Source organism: Anastrepha ludens, chromosome X (genome assembly GCF_028408465.1).
Source record: "Anastrepha ludens isolate Willacy chromosome X, idAnaLude1.1, whole genome shotgun sequence".
Lineage (NCBI taxonomy): Eukaryota > Metazoa > Arthropoda > Insecta > Diptera > Tephritidae > Anastrepha > Anastrepha ludens.
The window spans coordinates 67,797,474-67,812,279 of record NC_071503.1 but is presented as its reverse complement, the minus strand read 5'-3'; the positions used below and the strand labels follow the sequence as shown (position 1 = coordinate 67,812,279).

The window sequence follows — 14,806 nt, the reverse complement described above, 5'->3', positions numbered from 1 at the left end:
ATATCTTCAGCATCTCGTACACAGTGGGTTGAGCAAGTCCTAGCATACCTTCATTACCAATACTCAATTGGTACGATCCCTGAGCACAAAATCGCAGAACTGTGGCTAGCTTTAACATATTTGGAATGGATTTGTATCGGGTGCACTGCTGCAACTGGTTTTCTTTACTGGACAGTAGGTTCATAAACGCCTCTTTACATAATCTAAAGTTCTATAAAAATCTGTAAGGAAATTTCTGTAATATTAAGTACGTCAACGCATTTTGAAAATTCTAAACTTACTCAGTGGAAGCCATTTCTAGGGGGTTGGATGCGCCCCTCAACTGTTTTCTACTTCTAGCTAGTTCCACTAATCTTTCATAGTCCGATGAATCGTCGAACCACAACTCCGTTGTACTCATTTTCACAAAAAATACTTTTTTTAACTTTTAAAAATGTTGTTAGCAAAGAATTTCAACACAATCGGTTGTTCTTTTATTTTGATTTGCTGTATCAGCTGAGAAAAAATGATCTATTGTAAATGCGTCGAGCGATCGAAATTCACAATAGTCCTATTCTTCAACGAATGAGCACCATAATACCAAATGAAAACTCGTTCGATCAGCACTTTCGACTACAGTCGAAGATCGAATGTTGCTCATAATAAAGGCCAATGCTTCGCTCACACTAAGATCACTACTGGAGGGCGGCGCTCGTTAATTTGCCAAATATTTTTTATTGTTATTGTTGAAATTGCACCATTGATAATATTTGCTGAACTGAACATATACGTATATATTTTTTAAGGATTTAATTCTTTTTAGACTTTTTCCATATTATTCAAAGTAAAAAATTCACACTTTATAATAAACTCACCTTTAATATAAATAAACATTTAATTAAAATTTTATATTTCGCCCTCGTTCAATGATGATCCAAATGCGAGAACCAAACGCAAATTTTGATGGCGCTCTTTCTTTACCGTGGTCCAAGGCTTACTTGTGGGTGGCCCATTCACTAAATTGCCGTCATTGGTAACGCGTACATGTGGACTTTTTTTCAAGCACTTCTCATTAAGCTTTTATTCACACGCAAAACCGAAATGCCAACATATTATCATAACACTTTTGGAATGAATATAGCGCTCGATCTGAAATTTTTCATAGATTCTCTTAGCGCGGCGGTTTTGTTCCTTGGGCAGAGGAACGTCAAGTCCGAACACTACGAAGTTTTTTTTTGACGAATTCACTATTTTCACTCACGTTTGTCACACAAAAAAAAACAGTACCCGACCCGCCGTCTACACGTGTGAAAAGGAAATGGGTCGAAGTCAGCCATTAAGGAAATTAGGGTTTAAGAAACAAAAACAAAAATACCCTACAGGAATGATATAAATGGGTTGCACATTCCAGGAATAGTTTGCGTAAAGTAACGCAAACTCTTAGTTTTTTCTAACATCATACACTTATGTATGCAAATGCTACGCAAAATCATATTTATATATACATATAATTTTTTTTTTTTGCTTATCATCTTGTTCTTATTAAGCTAGATATACACGAGGCAACCGTTGAAGCAACGTGTTGCACCAACGTGTTGCCTTTGTTTAAGAAACACGTTGCGACCGTTGCTTCAATCTCAGTATTGTGTATTTTTATCAATTTTATTGTATTCATTTTTTAATTGTTCGTATGCTTTTTTTCTAAAATTTTTATTTTTATATTTTTCACTACTTATATCCCACAGCTCTGTCAAATTTTTATATTCGTTAATAAAATTAACATAATTTTCATTATTTTCAATTGCCATTTTTTTCTTTTTCACCATATTTTACTCCGTACGAACCCTCTTCTTCGCTTGTGTTCATCGAACTGAACGAGTAAAAGCAGTAAACAATGATACACACGAGGCAACGGTTGCAGCAACCTATCCCAAAAATCAAATTTATTTGATATTTCAGGCAACGGTTGCAGCAAGACGAAAATCATTTGGCAACACAGCTACACACGAGGCAACGGTTGCTTCAACATGGCCGTGTTGCTGCAACGGTTGCCTGGTGTGTATTTAGCTTTATAGCCAAAATATAATAAGAACAAAAGGAAAAAAAATATCACGTATACCACGGCAGGACACCTTGTACTTGGTTACGATCCACACATAGCCAAGACACGACCCTCCTATGCGGCGAATATTGCAAAAACCATTAGTATGTACCCACCTCTCTCGGTGAACATATTAAAATAACTTTAATTTGCGATTGTACCCAATTAGGTACATTTTTTGTTTTGGGTGGCAGGGTATGAGAGTTACTCATAGCTAAATTAAAAAAAAAAAATTAAAATGCCTGGTGCATATTTAATTAACAAAAAATAAATATGTATATTATTTTATTTTTTTTTTCTTCTCCTTCGCTGTGATCAGCACTGCACTGACTAGCCAATGCACCACTACCAATACAATACACTAAAACATTAAGCAACTAATTATAAAGCCGTGTACACACTACAAATTTTCGTTAAAAAAAAACAACTAATTAAAAATATTTCGCCACCCTCCGATTATTATAATAATATCTTTACAGATTAAAAAAAATGACCCGCTACAGTGTACGGAAGAAAAAGGCTAGTCGCCACCCCCATCGATACCCGACAGCGTGCCGTTTGTGTGACGCAAGGCACCCAATACGCCTCTGCCCCGTCTTCCGTGGAAAAAGCCCAATTGAGCGGCTTTGGGAAGCGCTTCTGGGCCACTATTGCGCCAACTGCCTATCTATGGCCCACAAGTCGCGCAATTGTACAAACGAGGGAAGGTGCAGACGATGCGGCGACCACCATCACACAATGCTGCACATTCCCGAAGAACGACGCTCGTGGAGCCAGCAAGTCGCTGAGGAAGACAGCGACGCGGTGTCGGTAAATGCGTCGGACGACTTCTCGGAGACACCGATTCCCGATCAAACCGCGGCTGGAGCGGAAACTAGGCCTTTCCGTACCAGGGTAGACAGGGGATTGGAGACCAGGCCTCTTCGACCCCAGCTACAGCACGAACGCCGGCGCGAGCGTGGAGCGGAAACTAGGCCTTTTCGACCACGTACGCGAACGACGTTGGTGCGCCAACGTCCAAGACGCAATGCGAGACTGGCGACTAGGCCTCACCAGCGAGCATTACCACCCGCATTCCGCGCAGGCGGTCTAATTCCGGGACAGGCGCTACGTCCAGTGGCGACGATCATGCTGACCGCCGTCATTAAAATCGAGGCTGGGGGACGCCTTCATCTGGTGCGCGCTCTCATCGACGCGTGCCAACCAGTTACAATTATATCAAGCGGCCTCGCAAGGGAACTGGGATTATTAAGTACCCAGGTAGGAGGCCAAAGGGGATGCATGATCACTATTCGCGGAAAGAACGGCAATAATAAGCGCGTTGCCACACATGCTGCGGTGGTACCGGGATTCCAGCGCGTCACCCCCTTCCGAGGCGTCGACCCGGCTATAGCGGCGCCCTACGTTCACATGAGACTGGCGGATTCCAGATTTTTTGAATCCACTCCTATCCGCCTAGTGATAGGAGCGGAACTGTACTCAAGCGTCATGATGCAGGAGACCCTACCCCGCTCTCTCAGCACCCTAATGGCGCAGAGCTCAATATTTGGCCGGGTACTGTCCGGGGTCTGCCCATTAAATTAAACATTTTTATTTTTTTGAAATACTTATGTATAGTATACAAATCAATAAATTTTAATACAATAAATTTTACTTCTTTTTTGTGTGCAATAACTCTCCACGTACATACAATTTATCTTTACAGCATTTTTTCAGACGTCACCAGCAGCCTCAGATGTCTCACCACAATATACCGAACGTTGGCTGACACCTCCATCCTAAACCAATGATTGCTTATCGCAAGGGGGCCGGCATGTTTAGGCCACACCCTAATATTTAAAATAAATTTTTAGCCACCCTAATGGTAACTGCGCCTACCGTTCCGACTGTTGCTAACCACCGTTTCCAGTCGCTGCAACGTGAAGGCCGTTAACCCGGGCATTTCCCCGCCGAACAGTTAAAACGTTTACCGTGTTAAACGTTGTTCGGCGAGGTTACTTTCACTTCAATTTTAATTGTAACTTTCTCTGCGATTTTCTAATTCCTAGCATCAGGACGTGTCAGCCGACTAAGAGGTAATTTATTGTCAATTATTAATTTTACTTAACATAATACGTAAGCTATGTATTTCCATATACATATCTATATATACTATTTGTAACGCTTTTAAGGCTATATGTATATACTGCAAATAAAATAATAAGAACTATACACAGACACGCCTTTGTGCTTTTTCTATTTTTCCTAAAATATATCCGACCGTGGAGGCCCCACATTTCTAAACCGCCCATCGCGTCGCACTCCGATGATAACACTTTGTGAGTCAGTCTTTTTTCGTTTCCTGTTTACCAAATTTCAAGTGCAATTTTAAGATTTCCGGTTTACCAAATAATTAAAAAATAAATAAACAATTCGCTGGAATTGTTTACCTAAATGGTTAATTGACGAAAGTGCTAAAAGCGACATTTTTTTCAATAAAAGACTTGGATTGATAACAATTGATAACAATTCAAGTCAGCCTTTTTGTAACGTAGTAGTTAGTAGTTAGTTGTTAGTTCTTAAGAATAAATATATGTATATATTTTTTAATTAAAATATATGTATATACTTTTACCGCTAGTCGCATGATTAACGGTGCTTTGAATTCCTAGTTAATGTAACTATGTTCTTTGCAATTTTTAGTATGCTTGTGAGCGCCAAGTGGACAATATAAAAATATATAAAAAAGGGGCCAACATATTACGATTGAACAGGGAGATTGGTCATCAAGCATTTTCAAAGCGGAAAATCGCAGCGAAAAATTGCAGAAATAGTTTGTTTGAGTAGTGCTACTGTACAATCCAGCCTGCGAAAACAGCAAGTTCATTCTTGTTGAGAGTAGCAAAGAAAGGCTGGTACGAGCGAGTGTCTGGATTCCGGGTCCTTCCTGTAATTCAGCAGAACTCCTCAAACGCATCCGTGTTCAGAATAAGGATCTTGACACGACTCTCTGGAGAGTATACTCGTGCACCAGGCAGAACCCTACGACTCTTTACAGCCACCTCCTTCGAGGGAGCTAAGAGAAGTGGTCAAGTAAGCAGAATCCAATAATCTGGGTCTAATAGTGTAATAGGAATTGACACAATATCAATACCTTCCGGTAGGAATCCTCGAAATGTGGACTGGGACAGGTATGGTGAGCTTGTAACAGAGCGATTACCAAACCAGAAAAAACTCAAATCAGCAGAAATGATTGAAGATGCTACTAAGAAATTAGAAGATACTTTAATCAATTGCTTTGAGGAACTGTGCCCACTCAGGCAAAGCAGACAGGGGAAAGCGGTTCCTTGGTGGAACCCTGAACTGTCGAAGCTTCGTGTACGGTCCAGGAAACTTCTTAATAAGGCCTTGAAGACCAAAACAGCAGAGGACTGGGCCAATCATCGACTTACACAGAGAGAATATAAGAAAAAAGTACGGCAAGCCAAACTTGAATTCTATAGAAATTTCTGCAGTAACGTCGAAGAAATGAGGGAAACAGCGAGACTTTGTAAGGTCCTTCATTTAGACCGCTCAGTAAGGCTGGATTCCTTTCGAAAACCTGATGGTTCATACACCATTTCCAAATCGGAAACGTTTAATGCTCTACTCGAAACCCATTTTCCGGGGAGTAGAACTCTCTCTGAAGCTGAGAGTGGCATGAACAATGACGGTGGCAACGGTGGAACCTCTAGGTACAGCTGGTATATTGCTAGTCGGATAGTGACAAGGGAATCGATAAGGTTTTCCTTATCTTCCTTTGAGAACTTTAAGTCCCCTGGACCTGACGGAATATATCCAGCAATGCTTAAAAAAGGAGGAGACAGGCTGATTGAGGCCCTGAAAAGGATCTTCACAGCCTGTCTTGCATTTGGTTATATACCATCCCAATTGCGACGCGTAAGAGTAGTATTTATTCCGAAACCAGGAAAAGATGACTATTCCCTAGCAAAAAGTTTTAGACCAATCAGTTTGACATCGTTCATGTTGAAAAGTCTGGAACGAGTGGTGGAGAAACATATTCGAGTGGGGGTATTGCCGAGAAGTCCACTTAGTAGAAATTAGAAATCAACACGCTTACGAGAGTGGAAAATCATGTGAATCAGCCTTACACGATCTTGTTAGCAAAATTGAAGCTGGGCTGGAAGCTGACGAATACACAATGGGGGCTTTTGATAATGCCACTTTCGGCTCGATATGTTCTTCTGCCGAACGACACGGAGTTAATAAAGCCATTATAAAATGGATATACTCCATGCTCTCTGAGAGGCTGTTAACTGCTGGTGGGAGCGATGACGAGCAAATCACAGTCAGGGCCAAGCAAGGATGTCCCCAAGGGGGTGTTCTTTCTCCGCTGCTGTGGTGCTTCGTCGTAGACTCCCTATTAGCGGAGATGCAGGAACTCGGCTTTCACGTCCAAGCATATGCGGACGACGTCTGTGCGCTAACATCGGATAAATCCTTAAGGAGGCTTTGCACGAAAGTGCAGAGGATTCTTGACAAAATCGATGATTGGTGCATGAGACAAGGTCTTTCCGTTAATCCGAACAAAACAACCATAGTCTTGTTTACGAGAAAACGGAAATTGGATGGACTCAGTCTTCCAACACTGAAAGGTGTGACACTTGGTCTTTCCAACGAAGTTAAATATCTAGGAGTAATCTTGGATAAGAAGCTGACCTGGGAGACACACGTTTCACTGAAGGCGAATCGTGCATTCAAGATTTTTCAGCAATGCCGTAGAGCCTTTGGTAAAACCTGGGGTCTGAAACCTGCTCTGGTCCTATGGATATACACAGCACTTATCAGACCAATCATCACTTACGCTTCTGTGGTCTGGTGGCGACGGAGCATGGTTAAGTCCACAATCCGGGAACTATACAGGCTGCAAAGAAGTGTATGTTTATGCATCATGGGTGCCATGAGTACAACCTCTGGTGATGCCCTAAATGCTATGCTTGATTTGCTCGCCCTGGATCTTAAGATACAACAGGAAGCAATAAAAGCAATGTGTAGACTCCATAAATATGGTTTCTGGCACGAAGATGGAACTTCGAGACACAGAGAAATCTTTAAGTTGCTGTCGGAGCAGTATCCACTGTTTTTGGCACCTAAAGATGACCTGATACCCACAGTTTCATTCGGAAGGAAATTTGATGTCAGATTTCCATTGCGTGAGCAATGGAGCAATCCAGAATGCATGCAGGGAGGTTTGACGGATATTTTCTTTATCGATGGGTCCAAGAATGAAATAGGGTCTGGAGCCGGACGGTACTTAAACGATAGTAATAAGTATCACTATGCTATGGGGGGAATGGCAACTGTTTTCCAAACAGAAGTTTTTGCCATCCTAAAAGTAGCCGAATGGATAATCGAGAGGAGATGGAGCGGGAAACAGATTGGAGTCTTCAGTGACAGTCAGGCTGCATTGAAGGCCCTGGAGAACGCGAAGCAAACCTCAAAGATTGTTCAAGAATGTAAGAAGAAGCTTAATTCTGTCGCAAGACAAAACAGGCTTGTACTTATATGGGTTCCGGGACACTCCGGTGTTCAAGGAAACGAAGTTGCCGACGAATTGGCCAACCGTGGATCAGCGGTGCTCCCACAGGGACCAGAGCCAATAATCGGAATCAGTCCCGCAGGAATCAAGAATTGGATCAGCGATTATGTAGGCAATCTACATAAAGAGCGATGGTCCGGTCTAGAACGCTGCAGAACTGCGAAGTGTTTTGTGACAAGTCCGAACAGAAAACTGTCAAACTTTCTACTAAAACTTAGAAGGAAAGACATTCTGTTGATGGTCGGCATCATTACAGGACACAAACCATGGGGTCAGCATATGACCACCATTGGAATCATCGAGGACCCGGTATGCCTGTCGTGCTTGGAGGAGGCGGATAGCACTGAGCACTTTCTCTGTGAGTGTCCTGCTTTTGCTAGAGCGCGACTACGAGTATTGGGTTCCGATGTCATGGGAATGAGTAATATCCGTTCTCTAAAACTGGAGGATATTTACAGATTTGCCAAAGAATCTGGAAAATTCTCACAGGACTAACTATCTCTATCTCTGTCTCTACTCTTTCCTATCTCTTTCTCTGATACTTTTCTCCCTCCCTCCTTGACTATCTACCCCCTTTCCAGAGCTTTAAATACAATGGGCTTTTTAGCCTGAGTGTTTTAGGAGCCACCAAACCTCCTGGTGCTCCTTGGCTCAACCTCTTCAAATTCAATTTCAATCATTGAACGCTTCGTTCATGAAAATCGGGTGCAAAATAAAGGCCGATGTGCCCCAAATAAAATTTTTGAGGAACGTGATGAGCGTTTAATTGTTCGAAAAATAAAAAAAAAACCCAATACTATCGGGTCCAAAACTGTTAAACGAAATTCAGCAGGAAGTGGGCAAATCATGTTGAGTGGAAACAGTGCGACGGGTACTACGTGAAAAGGACTTTTATGGTGGAATAGCACGATGAGAAGGAATGTCTTACGTCTGGCGGAAACCTAATACAGAGCTCCACAAAAGCAACATAAAACCAACAGTGAAACATGGTGGTGGCAGTGTAATGGGATGGGCATGTATGCCAGCAACCGGAGTAGGAAATTTAGTGTTTGTCGAGGGTATTATGGGCAAACCAATGTACCTCAATATTTTAAAAGAGAATCTACTCCAAAGTGCGGCGAAACTTGGAATACCTCAAGATTTCCGTTTCTACCAGGACAATCACCCTAAACATAAAGCGGCAATCGTGCAGACATGGCTCATATGGAACTGTCCACATTTAATGCAACCACCGGCTCAATCACCCGACATGAACATCATCGAGAATTTATGGTCATTACTGGAAACAAAATCCGCACACATCACATAAGATGCTTTCCATTTCAATTCAACCGGGCTATTCGGGTCATGTTCTTCGATTTCGATGTAACTCAAATATGTTGCTCTCTGGTCAAAATAATGAGACAAAATAATGGGTTCAAAATGATAATCATTACTTACACAAACGACTTCATGTAGAAACAATTGCAAAAAAGTAGTTGAACATTTTTTATTTTCCAAAAAACAAAAAGTGCGAAACAGATTTTTTACTCAAAAATTCATTACTCAAAAACAACTCATTTTAGCTACTGGGCATTCAGCTGAATTGAAGTTTGAAGTGTCCTACTGATTCGGAAAAAGTTATAAAAAACAAAAAATACACTTTTTGAAATATTGAATTTCGAAAAAATTTCAATTTTTTTCTGTTTTGCTAAATAAAAAATGTTCAACTACTTTTTTGCAATTGTTTCTACGTGGAGTCGTCCGTGTAAGTAATGACGATCATTTTGAATCCAGAATCATTAAAATCGGTTCATTTTTGACTAAGTTATGAGCATTTAAAAAAAAAAATTTCTTATATAATTAAAAAAAATCGATTTTGAACCCAAAAACAAAATAGCCGATAACTCTTGAAAAAATTTTTTTTCGGGCGAACAAAAAAATACGTGTCTCATTATTTTGGCTAGGAAGCAACATATTTGAGTTACAACGAAATCGAAGAACATGACCCGAATAGCCCGGTTGAATTGAAATGGAAAGCATCATAAGCAATAGAGATCAGATAAAAACCGTAATTTTGGAGGAGTGAAACAAAATCGTACCGGAAGTAACGGAAAAGCTGGTGGAGTCAATGCCAGAATGGTTAAAAGCTGTTAATAAAGCCAAAGCATACCACACAAAGTACTGAATCATTTTTAAATCATTACATATATATCATTGGCGCGAACACTCTTTTTGGGTGTTTGGCCGAGCTCCTTCTCCTATTTGTGGTGTACGTTGATGTTGTTCCACAAATGGAGAGACCTACAGTTTCAAGCCGACTCCGAACGGCAAAAATTTTTTATGAGGAGCTTTTTCATGGCAGAAATACACTCGGAGGTTCGCCATTGTCTGCCGGAGGGCGACCGCTATTAGAAAAATGTTTTTCTTAATTTTGGTGTTTCACCGAGATTTTAAATCATTAGTTTAACTTAAATTGAAGAAAAAAATGAATACTGCATGAAATAAGCTGGGACATAAAATTTTGAGCTGTTCTGTGTTTTATATTTTTTATTTAAAGCTTAAAAAATATATGAAGTACCTTTTTTATACTTCAATTGCGAATAAATTATTTGATCTTTAAATTTTTCCAAAAAAAGTTTTAGCTTTCGAAGTTTTAGTACTTCGTCTGCATGAAATAAGCTGTGAACCACTGTATGTGCATAGTCTGGGTTCAGACACGGAAACTTTTGTTGCGGTGACTCAAGTCTAGGCTGTTAAGAAATTTTACTTTCCTTTTCATTTAAAATTCTTTCAGTGGATCCAGATGTAGATGCTGTTGAGATTTATTTGAATACATACAGTAAGTTGTTGCTGAGATTTGGTTCTTAATTTTTTGCACTCAAATATTCACATGTATGTACTTCGTCCTGCCATGAGATCTGTTTCAAGTGAAGTCCGTTATAGATATGAAATTATAATACTTTTTTTAATGAAGCTAGTTTTATGTACCAGGAGGACTTGTTAGAAGGCGTGGTGAAGTAGTTGAGCAGTACTCTTTCCAATGAAGAGCGTTGGATCTTCCAGATTCCGCTCTAGTTCAAAAGCCGAAAACCACCCAGCAGTGGCTAAAAACAATATTCCTGGGTTCACAGGCGCAGAAGGTTGACCGTCTGGGAGTCCAGATCTAAATCCATTGGACTACCGTTTTTGGTCAGAATTGGAAAACATGGCCTGTCGAAGTTCTCACAGAAATTTGGAGAGACTCAAACATTTTTTGGTTCGAGCAGCGACGTCAATATCCATGGAAACCGTGCATTCTGCAATAGCTGAATGGTCTAATCGTTTGACGGCTTGTGTAAAAACAAATGGTGACCATTTCAAATAAAAATTTAAATTTTTTTTCTTGATATTTACATGATTAATCGGCGGCCGCCGTCGCTGAATGGAATTCACAGAGAAAAAGTAGGTACAAATCTCGGCGAAACACCAAAATTAAGAAAGCATTTTTCTAATAGCAGTCGCCCCTCGGCAGGCAAAGGCAAACTTCCGAGTGTATTGTATTTCTACCATGAAAAAGTTCCTCACAAAAAAGTTCTGCCGTTCGGAGTCGGCTTGAAACTGTAGGTCTCTCCATTTGTGGAACAACATCGAGACGCACACCACAAATAGGAGGAGGAGCTCGGCCAAACACCCAAAAGGCGTGTACGCGCCAATTATACATATATATATAATCAAAACTAACTTCATAATGTCTATAACGGACTTAATTTGTAACAGAACTTATGGCTGGACTAAGTACATAAAGGGTTTTTTTAATAAGAGGAATTATTTTGATGTTCAAAGAAAAATGATATTTTTTAATATAAATCATCGGATGTTTATTTCATTATAAAGAGGAAGGTATGCCGTTAGTATTGGAAAATAGTATCAGGCAAATGACCACCACGACCACGCTTACAGGACATTATCCTTTTCATGAAATTTTCAATAACCGAATTGTAAAGAGCAAAAAAACTGGCCTATGTCCTCGATAACCTCACGAATTCCATCTTTGAGGTCTTGAATTGACCCTGGGCTGTTGGAGTAGACTTTTTCTGTCACATGGCCCCAAAGAAAAAAGTCACAAGATCTCGCTGGCCAATTGTGATCACCTCTTCGAGAGATAACACGGAAACTTTTCCCGTAAAAGATCAATGGTTTCGTGGCTTGTGTGGCACGTAGCGCCGTGTTGTTGAAAATAGACGTTTTCCAGATCAATACCATCCAATTCCGGCCATAAAAAATTGCTAATCTTCTCTCGATAGCGCACTCCAGTAACACCTGTTATTAGAAAACTCTTTATATGCATGAATATTTTAGAATAGGTAGTACCAAGATGAAATTGATTTATTAGAAGGTATTTTTGAGTGATCGAGGAAGCCATCGAGTTGATATCATCCGATGAAACAGGAGGTAAGGATATATGTAGGTAAACGTTTGTACTGAGGTTGTTGTTTGAAATTCAATACTAAATGTAAGGTATCTTTTAAACTGGAGGACTTAACGAATGGATGAAGGTATGAAGATAAGTGAAGTCGGAGAAAGGGTCATTCGTATTTTTAACAAAAGAGCTATTAACATCAGACAAAGCTCGCTGTAAAAATATTTGCGAATGACTCAGACCCAATTTGGTTTCCTTCTTTCTCTTAAAAGTGAAGATTTAAGAAAGCAAGATACCATAAGGCGTTTTGTAATTTTTTTTTTCATATAGTATAGGCTCATAATATGGAAAACATGTAACCTTCCGGTCGTTGAGGAAAGAGGAAGAATTTTACAACAACTACAAAGACACAAAAATTTCTGCCGTTCGGAGTCGGCTTGAAACTGTAGGTCTCTCCATTTGTGGAACAACATCAACGTACACCACAAATTAGCACTCGTAGATGCAAATTTCAAGTTTATTTTTATCGACTTTGGTTGAATTGGAGGAAATTACGATGCGGAAGTGTTTTTGCAAAGCAAACTATCCATGTTTTTACGTGAAGAGAGCAGACTGCAAAAAAATGCCACGATTGGAAATATTTGGTACCTTTCTCATGGCTTTCTCGCGCCAGACCACTCGTTCGGTATTCTCTCTAACAGGCTACGATATTTCCTTGCTCCATTTAATTAAAAAGTTTAATTGGTGCAAAAAATTACCCTTGCTAGCTGTAACTGGCAATACTACATGAAACTTACATTATTCTCCACTATTCTTTTGCTAAAGGCAAAATGTATTTAGTTTTAATATAATACATAAAAAAGCACATTACCTTGCAAGACAGCACAACAACTTTCTTTCATTAAGAACTTTCAATATAAAAAATTTAGGTACACGGGATTTCGTTATTTTCATTTGAATTTCTACTAAAGTACACTTACATATAATTTACATTTAATTATAATTCAATCTTTCCTTAAAAGAAATTTCATCACACGTTTTGTGTATTCAAAATAAATAAAAATACATTTTCCAGGTACAGCTTCCATTTCCCAGCATTCTTTTATATAAGGAGCTGAAAAATAAAGAGAATATCTTCTTCTTTAATAGTTTAACAAAGTTTAATAAAGCGAGCCAGTCATATCTTACTCGCGCAACCCGCGCCGGTTGGACACACCAAGTGAAGCCAAGTTCTTCTTCACCTGATTTTTCCAACGCAGAGGAACGCTTTGCTGTTTCTTTCTCGTGCTAACCGGCGCCAATTGGACACACCAAGTGAAGCCAAGTCCTTCTCCACCTGATCTTTCCAACGCAGAGGAGGCCTTCCTCTTCCTCTACTACCACCAGCTGGTACCGCATAGAATACTTTCAAAACCGGAGCGTTTGTATCCATTCGGACGACATGACCCAGCCAACGAAGCCGCTGGATCTTTATTCGCTGCGCTATGTCTATGTCGTCGTAAAGCTCATACAGCTCATCGTTCCATCGTCTGCGATATTCGCCGTTGCCAACGTGCAAAGGTCCAAAAATCTTACGCAGAATCTTTCTCTCGAACACTCCAACCGTCGCTTCATCGGATGTTGTCATCGTCCAAGCTTCTGCGCCATACGTTAGGACGGGCATGATGAGAGTCTTGTAGAGTGTTAGTTTTGTTCGTCGAGAGAGGACTTTACTGCTCAGTTGCCTACTTAGTCCAAAGTAGCACTTGTTGGCAAGAGAGATTCTACGTTGGATTTCAAGGCTGACATTGTTATCGGTGTTAATGCTGGTTCCTAAATAAACGAAGTCTTTTACAACCTCAAAATTATAACTGTCAACAGTGACGTGAGTGCCGATACGCGAGTGCGCCGACTGTTTGTTTGAAGACAGGAGGTACTTCGTTTTGTCCTCGTTCACCACCAAACCCATTCGCTTTGCCTCTTTATCCAGTTTGGAGAAGGCAGAACTCCCAGCGCGGTTGTTAAGGCCGATGATGTCAATATCATCGGCATACGCCAACAATTGTACGCTCTTATAAAATATTGTGCCTGAGCGATTAAGTTCTGCGGCTCGTACGATGCTCTCCAACATCAGGTTAAAGAAGTCACACGACAGCGAGTCACCCTGTCTGAAACCTCGTTTGGTATCAAACGGCTCGGAGAGGTCCTTCCCAATTCTGACGGTGCTGCTGGTATTGAGCAACGTCATCTTACACAGCCGTATTAGTTTTGCAGGGATACCAAATTCAGACATAGCGGCATACAGGTAACTCCTTTCCGTACTGTCGAATGCAGCTTTGAAGTCGACGAAAAGATGGTGTGTGTCGATTCTCCTTTCATGGGTCTTTTCCAAGATTTGGCGTATTGTGAATATTTGGTCGATGGTAGACTTTCCAGGTCTGAAGCCACACTGATAAGGTCCAATCAGTTGGTTGACAGTGGGCTTCAGCCTTTCACACAATACGCTCGCTAGGACCTTATAGGCGATATTTAGAAGACTAATCCCGCGGTAATTGGCACAAATTGCAGGATCGCCCTTCTTATGGATTGGGCAGAGCACACTTAAATTCCAATCGGCAGGCATGCTTTCATCCGACCATATTTTGCATAGGAGATGATGCATGCACCTTCCCAGCTCCTCGCCGCCATGTTTGAATAGCTCAGCCGGCAGTCCGTCGGCGCCCGCGGCTTTGTTGTTCTTTAGCCGTGATATTGCTATTCTCACCTCGTCATGGTCGGGTAACGGAAC

General features: G+C 40.7%; 1 protein-coding gene across 1 annotated transcript; it reads left to right on the top strand.

Moving 5' to 3' along the window:
- Positions 1-2,377: 2,377 nt before the first annotated feature.
- LOC128870180 (uncharacterized) lies at positions 2,378-3,664 on the top strand. Its single transcript, XM_054112775.1, has one exon. The coding sequence runs from the start codon at positions 2,570-2,572 to the stop codon at positions 3,662-3,664; it is 1,095 nt and encodes a 364-aa protein (XP_053968750.1). The 5' UTR covers positions 2,378-2,569.
- The last annotated feature ends 11,142 nt before the right edge of the window (positions 3,665-14,806 follow it).

What these genes read in the sequence shown, in the direction of transcription:
- LOC128870180 (XM_054112775.1), top strand. Translation starts at nt 2,570, where the DNA reads ATGACCCGCTACAGTGTACGGAAGAAAAAGGCTAGTCGCCACCCCCAT.